This window comes from Paralichthys olivaceus, chromosome 5, assembly GCF_024713975.1.
Source record: "Paralichthys olivaceus isolate ysfri-2021 chromosome 5, ASM2471397v2, whole genome shotgun sequence".
In the NCBI taxonomy this organism is placed as follows: Eukaryota; Metazoa; Chordata; class Actinopteri; order Pleuronectiformes; family Paralichthyidae; genus Paralichthys; species Paralichthys olivaceus.
In genome coordinates, this window is record NC_091097.1 from 18,323,704 (window position 1) to 18,336,065 (window position 12,362).

Sequence of the window (12,362 nt, forward strand, 5' to 3'; positions counted from 1 at the left end):
TCCTGCTATTCGTAGGATCTGTTATGTGTGAAGTGTTGCATGTCTTATGTCCATATTTAAATGTATTCATGCAGTATGCATGCCCTCACTGCCTCATATGTTTCTGTGTCTGCAGGCATCAAAGAAATGGTTGCGTTTGTGCATGATGCAGCAGCTGGGGAATACATCCAGCTGTAAACAGAGAGCAGAGTGCTCCCTCTCTCCTCCCTCTCTCTCTGTCTATCCATCTTTCTATCTGTCCTCCTGACTGCAGTCTGCATACAGTACTGCTGCTGCTGCTGCTGCTGCTGCTTTGTGATACAAGCGAGTAGGAGGAACAGCTTCCTCTGTTTTGCCTCCAAAGAAAAAAGGAAAAGAAAATGACGAGACATCTTGCTGGAGCTGCTGCTGCTGCAGGGGAGGATTTGGCTTCCCGTCTCCTGCATTGCACAATCTCTCCCATCTGTTCAGACAGATAAATAAGAGAAGAGAAAGGAGCGCTGGAAGACGAGTAAAGAAGGGTAGAGAAGAGGAGGGAAGAGAGCTATAGTAGGGTGAGGGGGTGTGTAAGATAGAACAGAAGAAGAGGGGGAGAGGTTGAGTGGCATAGTGGGTATGAGGAGAGGAAGGGAGGCACTGGTACACATAGGGTACATAAGATAGATAGAGTGAGTCACACCGCAGTAGAATGAGGGTAAGAGTGACGGAGAGAGCCAAGGAGCATTTGAGCTGCCACCCTTTCGCATACCACCCAGGATCCGTTGCTTTCTGAAGAGGCAAGAAGAGGAATCCACCGTGGAGGCGAGAAGGAGACGGAGGAGGGGGGCAGAGGAAGAGGAAGCCAGAGGTTCTACACACAAGATGGCTGCTGTGTCCTCTGCCTCTGACACTGGTAAGTGGGTCTTTTGGCTCTTTAGCCTCGCCACACATTCCCCCACCATCACCATTCATCCACTCACTGGCAGCGTCCAGGCACAGATATACTATGTTTGGCCCAGATGTCGGCGATAGCGGGGGAACTGTTGCTTGAGACAACTTCCTGTGTTTAAAAGCTCACATGGAAAGTGTCATCAGAAGAGCATAACCGCCCACTGCATCCTGTCCTCCTGTCATCCTCACAGAGCAAACATCTTTTAATTTTTAATTCTCTGTGATGCCAAAGCATTTGTCCTCTTTAGTTGCAACTTTTACTCATGAGTCCGTCCATGTGCCTGTTCTTTCTGGAAGGAGGTTGAGGTTCCTCCTCTCTGACCCGATTCTTCCAAAGGCTAATGACAGAGGAAAACAAAGACGAGGCATGCTGGGAGCAGGGTTGAGGGGCAGAAAGGGGGATGAGGACAGGAATGAATGTAGGAGGAAATGAAAGAGAAGAGGTGTAAGGTAGCAAGGAGCCCAGATAAGATGACGACAAGGGGAAATCAGAGGAGGGCAGAACAGAGGCACAGAGAGTGCGACATGAGAATTTATTGGTGGGGAAAAACAGCAGACATATCCTCATCTTCTAAAAGCACATTGAGGACAAGACGAAGCGGGGATTGAAACTGATTTAAGGATAAAGATAATTTCCACTGAGGCCCAAATGCTGTGCTGTTAAAAACACTCAACAAACCCATCATCCGAGGGAACTTGAGTCTCATGTGTCTGTGTTTCAACAGGTGACCCCAGGGGCCGCCACCCCCCTGAGCGCAGACTGCTGATCCTGGGGGGCCCACAGTCCGGTAAGACCTCAACTGCCAACACCATCCTGGGGGATGAGGTCTTCGACGCTGGGACAGAGACAACTCACAGCAATGTGGGCCACACAGAGATCTATGGCAGACGCGTCACCGTGGTTGATACTCCACCATGGGCCGTCCCAGCTGACCCAGAGGATGACACTGAAGCTGACAACAACAACGACAATGCCGGTGCCGAGTCGGACAGTACACCGAGGCCACCGCCAAGCCTTGACAGCGAGGGGCCATGCATGGGGGCCATTCTTTGCCCTCCTGGCCCCCACGTGATACTGCTGGTGGTGTCAGTCACCCAGCCCTTCACTGACACCCAGAGGAGGGCCGCAGATGAGCAACTTGGGGCCCTGGGGGGAGGGACCTGGAGGTACTCCATGGTAATCTTCACCGGGGTGGACAAACTGCCAAAAGGTGTCTTCATTGAGGAGCACATATCCAACACCGGAGAGGCCCTGCAGTGGCTGGTGGAGAGATGTGGAAGCAGGTATGGCGTCTGTTTCCTTCCTCTCTCTTCTCTGGTTCCTTTCACAAAAACAAAGGAATCAGCAACCAGAAATAATGACTGAATATTGTGTTTGTAGCCTCAACATCAGCAGCAGCAGTTCAGGGACAATCATACATAACAAAGTGTGTTTGCAGGTGTTGGGGAATATACTACAGTATATGTAAACAAAGTTGTATTAGGCCACTTGTTACTTCCAAATTTACTGTATAAGATTAGCACATGAAAATAGATCAGTGTGATAACAACTACCAAACACAGCCAAATGTAGAAACATTTATTTTACACATATTTTAGATTGGCCCTTTTCCCATCCACTAACATGGAGGAGGCTGGATTTTATGACCTTTACTACAGCCAGCCACCAGGTCGCGATCAGACACTTTGGCTTCACTTTGTGGGAATTAGTCTTTATAAACACTTCATGCTACCAATGCACCTAAATCTCTGACCAAACTGTCAAAGGCAGAGTTGGATTGTGGGTAATGGAGGCAGTAGGTTTTGACAAGGATGAAGACTGACGCAGACGTCTCTATGGTTTGTATATATATCTGTACACATCCAGTTTGTTTTAGGAATAAGGTAAATCAGTAAAACCAATTCTCACAAGGTGACTTCTGTGAACATTTTTCTGTTTTTAACAGTTTTTGTTTACATTCATAAAAGGGTAGAGATGTTGTACTTCTAAGACGCAGAGGCCGAGATATCCTGACATTTAGTTCAAGCTGTAAAAAGACTGGATTTTACATTTTCCACCTGATTGTCTTTCAGCCCCCCTAATTGTCAACCCCTTCCAATCTCCACTACCACAGTTCACTACCCTGATGACATCACTACCATTAGAGTTGACACACATGGACTCACGATGAATAAACTGAACCATATGTGTAACAATGGTGAACACTGTGTCTCTCCACCTGTAGGTACCACGCCTTTGACAACACTCAGAAAGAGACGGAGGAGAACACACAGGTACCTGAGCTGATGGAGAAGGTGGAGGAGATGATCACTGACAACCAAGGTTGGTTTTTCACATGAAGAATTAGCTTTACGTGCTATGCTACACTAACGGATTATGTAGAGCAACATTTCTGCACACTCAATCTTATATAATTTCATCATTAATACACCAATTGTGTCATAGAGCCAAATGAAAATGGTTTCGTAAATAATTCATTGTTTCTGTTGTGCAGGCTGGTACTTTGAGGTGAACGAGCTGATTTTACTGGAGGAGGAGCAGGCCAGGAGAGCGCTGGAGGAGGAGAGGATGAGGATGGAGGAGCACGCCAGACAGAGGGAGCAGATGATCGGAGGACCTCCCAGAGGTGTGTGTGTATATGTGTGTGTGTGTGAGCTTGTTTTTAATACCTCTTTAGGACATTTTCTAGCATAATCACTGACCTTATCAGGACTAGTACACCTCATGGGGACCAAAACCCAGTTCTAATGAGGAACAATGTCATGTTTGAGGTGCTGGTCAGGGTTAGGCTGTCCTTAATGAATGGACGTCTGTGCAAAGCCTTAATAAGGTTAGCTGCACGTATGTGTACTCAGACAGATATCATATCTTTGTGATGACGATTTTGAGCCTAGAACTTACAGAGTGAGGACATTTTGGCTCACATTTATTTATATTATTTTTAGTGTCAAGATTAGGTTCGGGTTATGCATAGGGTAAGGATTAGGGTTAGGCATTTAGTTGTGATGGTTGGGGTTTGCATTAGGTGCTGGGTAATGCATTATGCAATTGAGTGTCCTCACTAAGATAGAAGTACAAAGTTTTGTGTGTGTGTGATGCAACAGAATGACTAATGTAATAAAGATGAGGTCACTGCTCAAGAATTGGTGTTAGGAAATAGCTTACTCATTACTGATCAATATTGTTTTTCTGTTCCTGTGCTTTCCACACCACCCCTCATCTCATCCTGTGTCTCTTTCTTCATCTGCCTCTGTGTTCTGTGCAGAATTGAGGTTGCTGTTGTTGGGCTGGAAGGGCGTTGGAAAGAGCTCGGTGGGGAATGCCATCCTGGGCCGTCGCTACTTTGAGTCGGGCCAGGAGACGGAGCTGTGCCTCAGAAGGCAGGCGCTTGTGTCGGGCCGCCGGATCACCATCGTCGACACCCCAGGGTGGGACTGGTTCTCTGTGAGGCGCACGCCAAAGCGTATTCGCCAGGAGTCCCAGCGTGGGGCTGCCCTGCTGCGGCCTGGACCCCACACTCTGCTGCTGGTCCTCCCTGTAGTCTCGTCCCTCACGGCCAGGAAGAGACGAACGCTCCTGGCCCACATAGAGACTCTGTTCGGTGACAGCGCGTGTCTCCACACCATGGTGCTCTTCAGCTGTGGTGACTGGCTGGGCCGCACGCCCATCGAAGAGCACATTCTCAGAGGCGGGCGGGAGCTGCAGAGACTACTTGAATACTGTGGGAACTATTACCATGTCCTGGACAGTAAGACCCCTGGGAAAGACAGGAGTGTGTCCGTCCTGCTGGATAAGATAGAGGAGATGATCAGGGAGAATGGAGATAAGGCCTTCCTCCCCATACAGACTGAGTGGTGTAAGTCATACACTTTATATTTTCATGTATATTTTGCACATATCTGAACCTGCATGTTCAGAATGAAGTTTGAGATTCTATAATTGTAAACTGAATGGTTTAAACAATTTGTCTAATATGTCTGTGTTGCATTTGACAGTGAGCGAGGAGAGCTCCTACTCCTCGGATAACACTGAGCCTGAGGACGACTGTCGAGGATGCCAGCTGCAGTGATGCAACCGCACTAAAAGGAAAGTGTCTTTGTCTCCGTGGTCCGAGTCTCTGGTGTAGGCCCAAACATCACCTCATGTTAGTCAAACCTCATCTAGAGATGGAGATCTATAGATCTCCAACTCTGTGGAGTCTTATGGAAAACAGGCGAAATGAAAAGACGAGAAACTCACGGATCACTGGGCAGACTGTTCAACACGGTCCCCTCAGAACCAGGAGGAGGAGAGATATTCTACTTTTTGCTTTAAGGGTCCGGAACAAACATTGACCCCTGCTCATGAGCATGTTCATAGGAATCAACTGCTGCTAAAGAGATCCTGGTTCAACAATGCAGAGTAAAGAATTACTCATCATTGCAACTCTACGTTCAGACTGCACTGGTAATATAACGAGCTGGAATTACATAATCAAAACCAAAATGAATCTGGTAAATCGATTTGGAGCTTTGCAGCGAGACAGTCACTCGGTTATTGGAAAATGTGTCTATGGATGTTTTATCAGTTTTGGATGGATTTTACAGTGAAGTCATCCCATGTGTGATATGACAAACAAATACAATGGAATATGTGTGCACCAGTGTAAAACTAAAACGTCAGGAGAGTCTTGACTTGTTTGTGCACTTCAGTGACACAAATGTGAAGCGTGGTAATATCTCAATCTCTCATTGGAGCAGTATTAAGGTTTTCCTCGTTAATATTTGATTTGTTCTGCTCAGGGAGTCAGGGTTGACTTGACTCCTCTGGGGTTAAATCTGGCTAATTTACAGAAACTCAGATAAATGCTGATTCATGTATTAATTTAAATTGGAAAGCACTTTGGTTGAAATTGGTCACTTTGGTTCTCTCGTGCCAAAAACTTAACTGAAATCATCTCAGCTAGTCAGTATATATTTTTATCTCACCTTTGCTGTAGCATTAATGCTCAATAAGAGCTTAAGCAAAGTTGCAATGAAACTATGTGCAGCCTCAGATCCCCATAGAGCTGCTCGGGCTGGCTCTGCTTCACTGTTTGTGGTCGTGCATCTGGTGCATTTATCGACAAGGTAAGATTCAGCTTCGTGCCTCAGCATCAAAACGTGAGAGTGGGAGTGCAGCCCTGCGGCAGGGCACTATCCTAAAGGCTACATCAAGCTTTCGCATGCTGCAGAAAACAACATAACCTCATGAACCATTCGAGCTCACAGGGCTTTTGCTACCTTTTTCTACATCCTCGAGACATCCTGTCATCTGAAGTGACATTTTGCAAAAAAAAAAAAGAAAAAAGGAATATATATAAATTTAGCTCTCAGAGGCATGTTAAGACATCGCATGCAGATAATTGAGTGCCTATAGAGTTGAAGGCAACCTCACTTCTTATTGCTCCGACTCGCGCTTGAGCAGGTCTTTGTGAATTTCTGGTATGACGACATCACAGCCCTCTACCTTTACAACTGCAAAAAAAACTAAAAGAACAAAGTGGAGGGGGAAAAAATGGACTCGTTACATCGAGTGAGGTTCTGTCAAGACTGGAAGTATTTGGACAGTTGCACATTCAGGTTGTTCAGGACCTCGGCACGTTTAGTTTGAAGTAAAATAATGAATAAGCAAGTGCCGTGTCCCGGCTTTAATTAGATGATGTTTGCATCAATATCGAAACTGAATACACTGAAGCAAAGAGCCCAGAACGAAAAATGTGTAACTGTCCAAATTCTCCAAAATCAATATGTGACTGATACCACTGCCATGCTGTGAAATGTGATTTTATACAAATGATGTAGCCTATAACAGAAACCCTGACACCGCTTCCTCTGTGCTTTTACTGACTCCATGCTCCATCTAATGATGTAGGCTACTGCAGCACTCAGTGTGACCAGCATGACTTTCTCACATCTTCATTCAGAGTCTTAGTCCCACTCCACGTGTGAATACGTTGTATAAGCGGTGTATATTTACTGTGTAAGATATGTTACATATGTCGTAGGCTTGTAGCTGAGCATTTTGCACTGTGTATCACTTTATTGTAGCCAAAGTGGCATTACTTCCTGTGTGGTCCTTTGTACGCGGTGATGGCGTCATCAGTACTTTGTTCATCCCCAGGCATCAATAAAAAAAAGATGTGGATATACAGTACTGCTTTGTATTTTTGGCGGTTTGTCATGTATTTTGTTCTCGTCATCGGCCTCCAACGTGATCCTCGAAGACAAAATACTGTAGTATCATTAACTCTGCTGAGGAGGTTATGTTTTGAGCCCTGTCTGTTTGGTTGGTTGTTTGGTTTGTTGGCAAGATTATACAAAAACAACTGAATGGATTTCCACGAAACCTTGGAAGGAAGGATGGTGTCACAGAAGAACCCATTAAACTTTGGTGTAGGTCCGGATCAGAGGCCAGGTCCAGGATTTGGTTTTTACTTTCTTTAACGTTTTTCAACATTTTCACCTTTGTCCCAGGGATTAATTCATGGATCTTGATGAAAATAATCAGGCACATTATGCTAAACACAAGCTGCGTGGGCCTCTCTGAGGAGGGAAGTAGTGATTGTAGAGTGTTGTCACTCGGTGGCACTACTTCAAGCAAATTTGTCTCCCATCATGCACTGAGAATACAGACACTGAGGGTGATTATAATAAAAACAAGAATTCTGTGTCTCTATCTGCATCACATATATTTAAGGCTCAAACAGCTCGATGAAAGAAACGTCAGTGTGCGTGTGTAAAAGAACATAAGGCCCTAGTAATAAGTAATAAGTAATAATCATGATTTTTAAGGTGGTAGTATAATGGTGGAAGGTAAATCTGAAATTCAATCGAGTTTTATCCCAACATGCACCTCTCATCATGTGTGTGTTTAATATAATGAACAAAGTTTCAGTAAATCAAATATCACCCTTGAAAAATGAGGGTGTTTACGTGCACAGGGATGCGGCCAAATGTTTTCTACAGGAAATGTAAGTTGGTCTACACCTTCTTGACTTTGGCGTGCCTCCATAGATATAGATTGTCCCTAAGCTATCTGGACCAAAGCCTGAACCAATTACAGCGTTTGCACCAGGAGCCAGTTGAATGTTTTTCCAAGTAATATTATTCAAGCTGCACCTCGCTCGGCACCAGTCAGCACTCTCTCTCTTTTTCTTACTTTTCTCTCATATTCTTCATTCCTCCAACAAACTATGACAAATACATACAATAAGTTTACACACATGAATACTGTTTCTCTCCTTAAATGCTGTTTGCATAGTACGTGGAAGTGGCTTTTTAAACCTCACATGACTGTCATTTGATTGAAAAGTCATGCGTCTGCAGAACTCTGCTGGTCAGGCGGCCTCCATTATCCTCCACCCTGTTTGTCTGAGAGAGGCTCCACTCAGATGGGACATCCACAGGCTCAGTAAGAGGCCACCAACAAATACTCTTTGTGTTTGGAACAAGGTTAAATTATGAATAGATTGAAAAGAGTCTCTATAAGCAAAAACATTTACGTGTGATTCACTAAACCTGAAATTGACTGCACGGGTACAGTTATCTGCACAGGCCTGGTCAGGCTTGTGCAGATACCAAGCAACAGATTTGTTGATTTAAAAGAAATAAAACAAGCTGTAAACAAACAAAATACAAAGTTAATGTAAAGTATATTCAAAGTATTCGATATATAATTTTAAACTAGAAAATGTGTTTGTTTGTTTTTTGTTTAAAAGGCATGGGAGCTTCATTTATGAAGCACATTCATACATAGAGGTAGATTCACAGAGCTGTTAGTGGACATAAAAAAACAGACGAAATTAAAAAAAAATCTATTTAAAATTATAAAGCACAGTTTGAAATGATTTTAAGCAAAACAAGAGTTGCAAGTAAAAGTGTGTAAAATGATAATGTAAAAAAAGAATAAGTAAAATGATGGTTTGGTGTTAAATTGTTAAGTTAAAGGCTCTCGTGAATAAAAATGTTTTTGGGGATTTTAAAAATATTTCCTTGTACATGCATGTTAGTGGACAACCCTCTTTCCCCTCAGCCCTGCATCCTATAGAGATGAACCATTAACCACTAAACTTGAACATGTTATTGGTTTTTAAGTTGATTAAATAAAATGTAAAGCTGCATTAGCATTTAGAAACAGGCTTATTCAAAATGCCAGTTTGCTTTCAGGGAAGTATTCACTGTTTCAAAACTTTAAAATATGTAAATCTAGTTTTCTATGGGATCCAATGGCCCTATCTCTTTCTCAATTATGCCCACAAGTAATCACAAAACATTGTGCAATAAGGTTCAAGATTCTTTATTGAGAGTTAATACAGGTAGATTGGTGAAATTATCATATACACATTTTAAAACATTGAAAGACTTACTGGTTTGTTACTGAGGTCCACATATAGAGGAATCAAAATACATAGAAGAAACAGCATAAGTTCTTATACTGAGTGGAAAAATATCCCACACATCCATATAACTACTCATTTATTATAAAACTACTAGTAGTACTAATACCAGTGTTAGATATCAGGACATCCTGTGAGGAGACACATTATACTGATACATGTTTGCATTAAAAATAAAATCTGACACTTTCTGCTTAACACATCCTACTCTGACATACTTAGGTCCAACCACTAAGGGTCAGGACTGAGACCTTTTCTGATCCTGGTCAGACGGACCTCCTCCATCAGCTCTTTGAGGTACTTGATCTCCCTGGCCATGGATTCAGCTTTCTCCTTCAGCTCCATGTTCTTCCTCTCCAGAAGCGAATGCTCCGAGGAGAGCGCGTCCTGCTCAGACCTCTTCTTCTTCCTGTAACGTGTGGCGGCCGTCTTATTCTGTGCCATCTTCTTCAGCTTCTTGTCCTTCGGAGCCTTCAGAGTTATCCTGTCATCGTCTTCATCATCGTCTTCATCATCATAATCAGCTGCACCACAGAGGGACTTGACTTTGACAGTGGTTACATCAGGAGAGGGTGGACTGGCTTTGTATTTGGGCTCAGGGTATGGTCTGCTTCTAGACCACCTTTGTGGAGGGGAGGCGGGAGGGGACAAGTGAATGACCTCTGGAGTGGTGGTTACAGTAGTAGTGGTGATTCCAATTTCATTTTTGGGGGCCAGCACAAGGATGAGGTGCGCTGGTGCAAATACAAATCCCTGGACCTGAGGGACGACAGCAGCTAATACTGGCTTCACCTCAGTCTCCAAGACATCCACCTCACTGCCCAGGTCCAGGGTGTCGACTGGTGAGGAAGGAGAATCAACCATGGGGGTGGGTGGGTCCGGAGAAGCTGGCTCAGATTTGATTTCGAGCTCCTCTTGTGGCTCTGGGACACACGGGGGAGGAGAGGGGGCCTCCTGCCCAGAGGTGTAGATGACTGAAGCTTCTTCACAGACTGTGGGGAGGGTGGTGGGAGGGGAACTTGGAGGAAAGAGAACAGGAGTTGAGAGAGTGGGCACTGGGAGGGAGTCGAGCTCCATGGGGCAACCTAGGGAGGCCAGCAGGTCTTCTGTGGAGCTGTTGGACTCTTCAGGAGGACTGCAGGAGCCAATCAGAGAATCCAGGTCAAACTCGCTCAGATCCATCTTCTCCGCCATCCAGTCCAGGGCACCGAGCGGATCCTCTGCAGGAGCAAAGGAGACACTCCGTTACACCAAGTATTCCAAAGATGTTATCAAAAGTGATACAAATAAAAGAGATCATTACCTTTCCTGTCACCCGAGACCATTTCGCATCTCAGCTGATCAGGGTGCTCCAACCAGGGGAGGGTGAGCAGGTCAGAATCATTCCCAGCTTTGACCCCGTGGAGGAGGGCGGCGGGCGGCGAGGAGGGAGGAGAGTAGAAGTTAGGAGGAGAGGGCATTGAGGAGGTGGGGTACGACACGAGTGAAGTGTCCCCCTCTGGTGAGTTCCCTCCTCCTTCCTGATTCTCTTCTTGGTCAGGGTGAAAGAACATGCCCATGGCGTCAGCCGTGGGAGAGGAAGGCCCCCAGAGAAGGGCCTCCATGTCTTCCGGGCCAAACAGTGAGTTTGTCATCGTCATGGTCATAGTGGCTGTTGTTGGTCACGAACGGGCTGCGTGATGATGCTAGGAGAGCGTCGAAGAGTTTTATGCTGTCGAATGCAGCAGAGCTGAGGGTTTCCACATGGGACCTGAGGACAAGGGACAGAATAAAGACGTCTGTGGTGAAAATATGAAACCTGAACATCATAAACACATAATTTAAACCGTCAGGACGACTTAAGACTCGTATGAATGAAATGATTCTGATCTCAGGCCACAAAAATTATACTGAAGGAAAATCAGTTGAAAGTTGATTTGAGTGATACAGAGTGGAGATTTAACTTTATCGACAGACAAATCAAAGGACCATCAAATATGAGTAATACCTCTTTACTGTGCCTACACGATGGATAATCATTATATATTATTGATATTGTTTTATTGCCCGACACTAGAGGCATCCTCTGCTGTTTTGACTCAACAGCGCCTCCATCCCTCCAGTGCGGCTCACTGCACGTCACGTGTTTCCCATCAGCTGATCACTGTGTCACGAGTGAGATGAGGTCACCGGGTCCGCCTCCCTGCCTCCCCCCCTCCCCCCCCCTCCCTCCCTGACAGCCTCACTTTGTTCTCGCTCCGCCATTTTAACCCACAGGACAGTTTCTCCTCGCCACGTTGCCACCGAGGACTCAGTCGCCATAACAACACTCCCGATTGATTAAAGTGTCGCAAACCGTCCGAGGACGACACGCGACCGACGACACTTGAGCGCGTGAAACAAAATGTATCATTACACGTCTCGTTTCCTTTGTTGCGTCATTACCCCTTAAAGACACGCCCTTGTGTTTTTAAATCAATCATAAATTGTTACATCATCGATACTCGACAACATCACAACAAGTGGAATGAACATTTGTCAGCAGAACACGTGTTAAAGATTCTAAATCGAATTAAAAAAAGATGGCGCTCGCCGGAATGTGAGGCCTCTGGCAGCTGTCATTCTCTAACATGTGGACTTACGACATGTTTGCTGAATCGGAGGAGACTCAGTGCACTGGTTGGATGCACTGTGTTGGTGGGAGCGGCTGCTGCTGGTCACACTCTTACGCTGCCATGTCGGCCGACAGGAGGGTGTCCGTGGGTTCGATGCTGCTGTGTTGATGGTCTGAGCGGAAAGTGACGCGCGTGGTGCTGCGGCGCTGCTTAATGAGCCTCAGCGTGGAGCGGAGGTGTCCTTCCGCCGCGCTCAAGTTATCACTCCGCCGAATGTGCGTCATCCACATTCCTGGCATCCGCCCTATTTAAAGAACAAACCACACTCAAACATAGACTGTGTATGGAGAGCATGTAACTGTGTTTACAATTCTATATAACATGGTGGTATACACATTATTATTATTATGTGAGATTATGAGAATGAATAAAGTATGTCTAT

General features: G+C 45.2%; 2 protein-coding genes across 2 annotated transcripts; one reads left to right on the forward strand and one right to left on the reverse strand.

The window, feature by feature from the left end:
- The first annotated feature begins 222 nt into the window (after positions 1–222).
- LOC109646249 (GTPase IMAP family member 8) lies at positions 223–7,084 on the forward strand. The gene is made up of 6 exons (XM_020111972.2): positions 223–871; positions 1,635–2,193; positions 3,135–3,232; positions 3,405–3,536; positions 4,176–4,766; positions 4,906–7,084. The coding sequence occupies exons 1-6, from the start codon at positions 841–843 to the stop codon at positions 4,977–4,979; spliced, it is 1,485 nt and encodes a 494-aa protein (XP_019967531.1). The 5' UTR covers positions 223–840; the 3' UTR covers positions 4,980–7,084.
- Positions 7,085–9,210: 2,126 nt separating this feature from the next.
- Positions 9,211–12,180, reverse strand: atf4b (activating transcription factor 4b). Its single transcript, XM_020108742.2, has 3 exons — positions 11,948–12,180; positions 10,630–11,076; positions 9,211–10,546 (listed from the first exon to the last, which is right to left on the reverse strand). Exons 2-3 carry the CDS (start codon positions 10,970–10,972, stop codon positions 9,558–9,560), a joined length of 1,332 nt encoding a protein of 443 aa, XP_019964301.2. The 5' UTR covers positions 10,973–11,076; positions 11,948–12,180; the 3' UTR covers positions 9,211–9,557.
- Between the last annotated feature and the right edge of the window lie 182 nt (positions 12,181–12,362).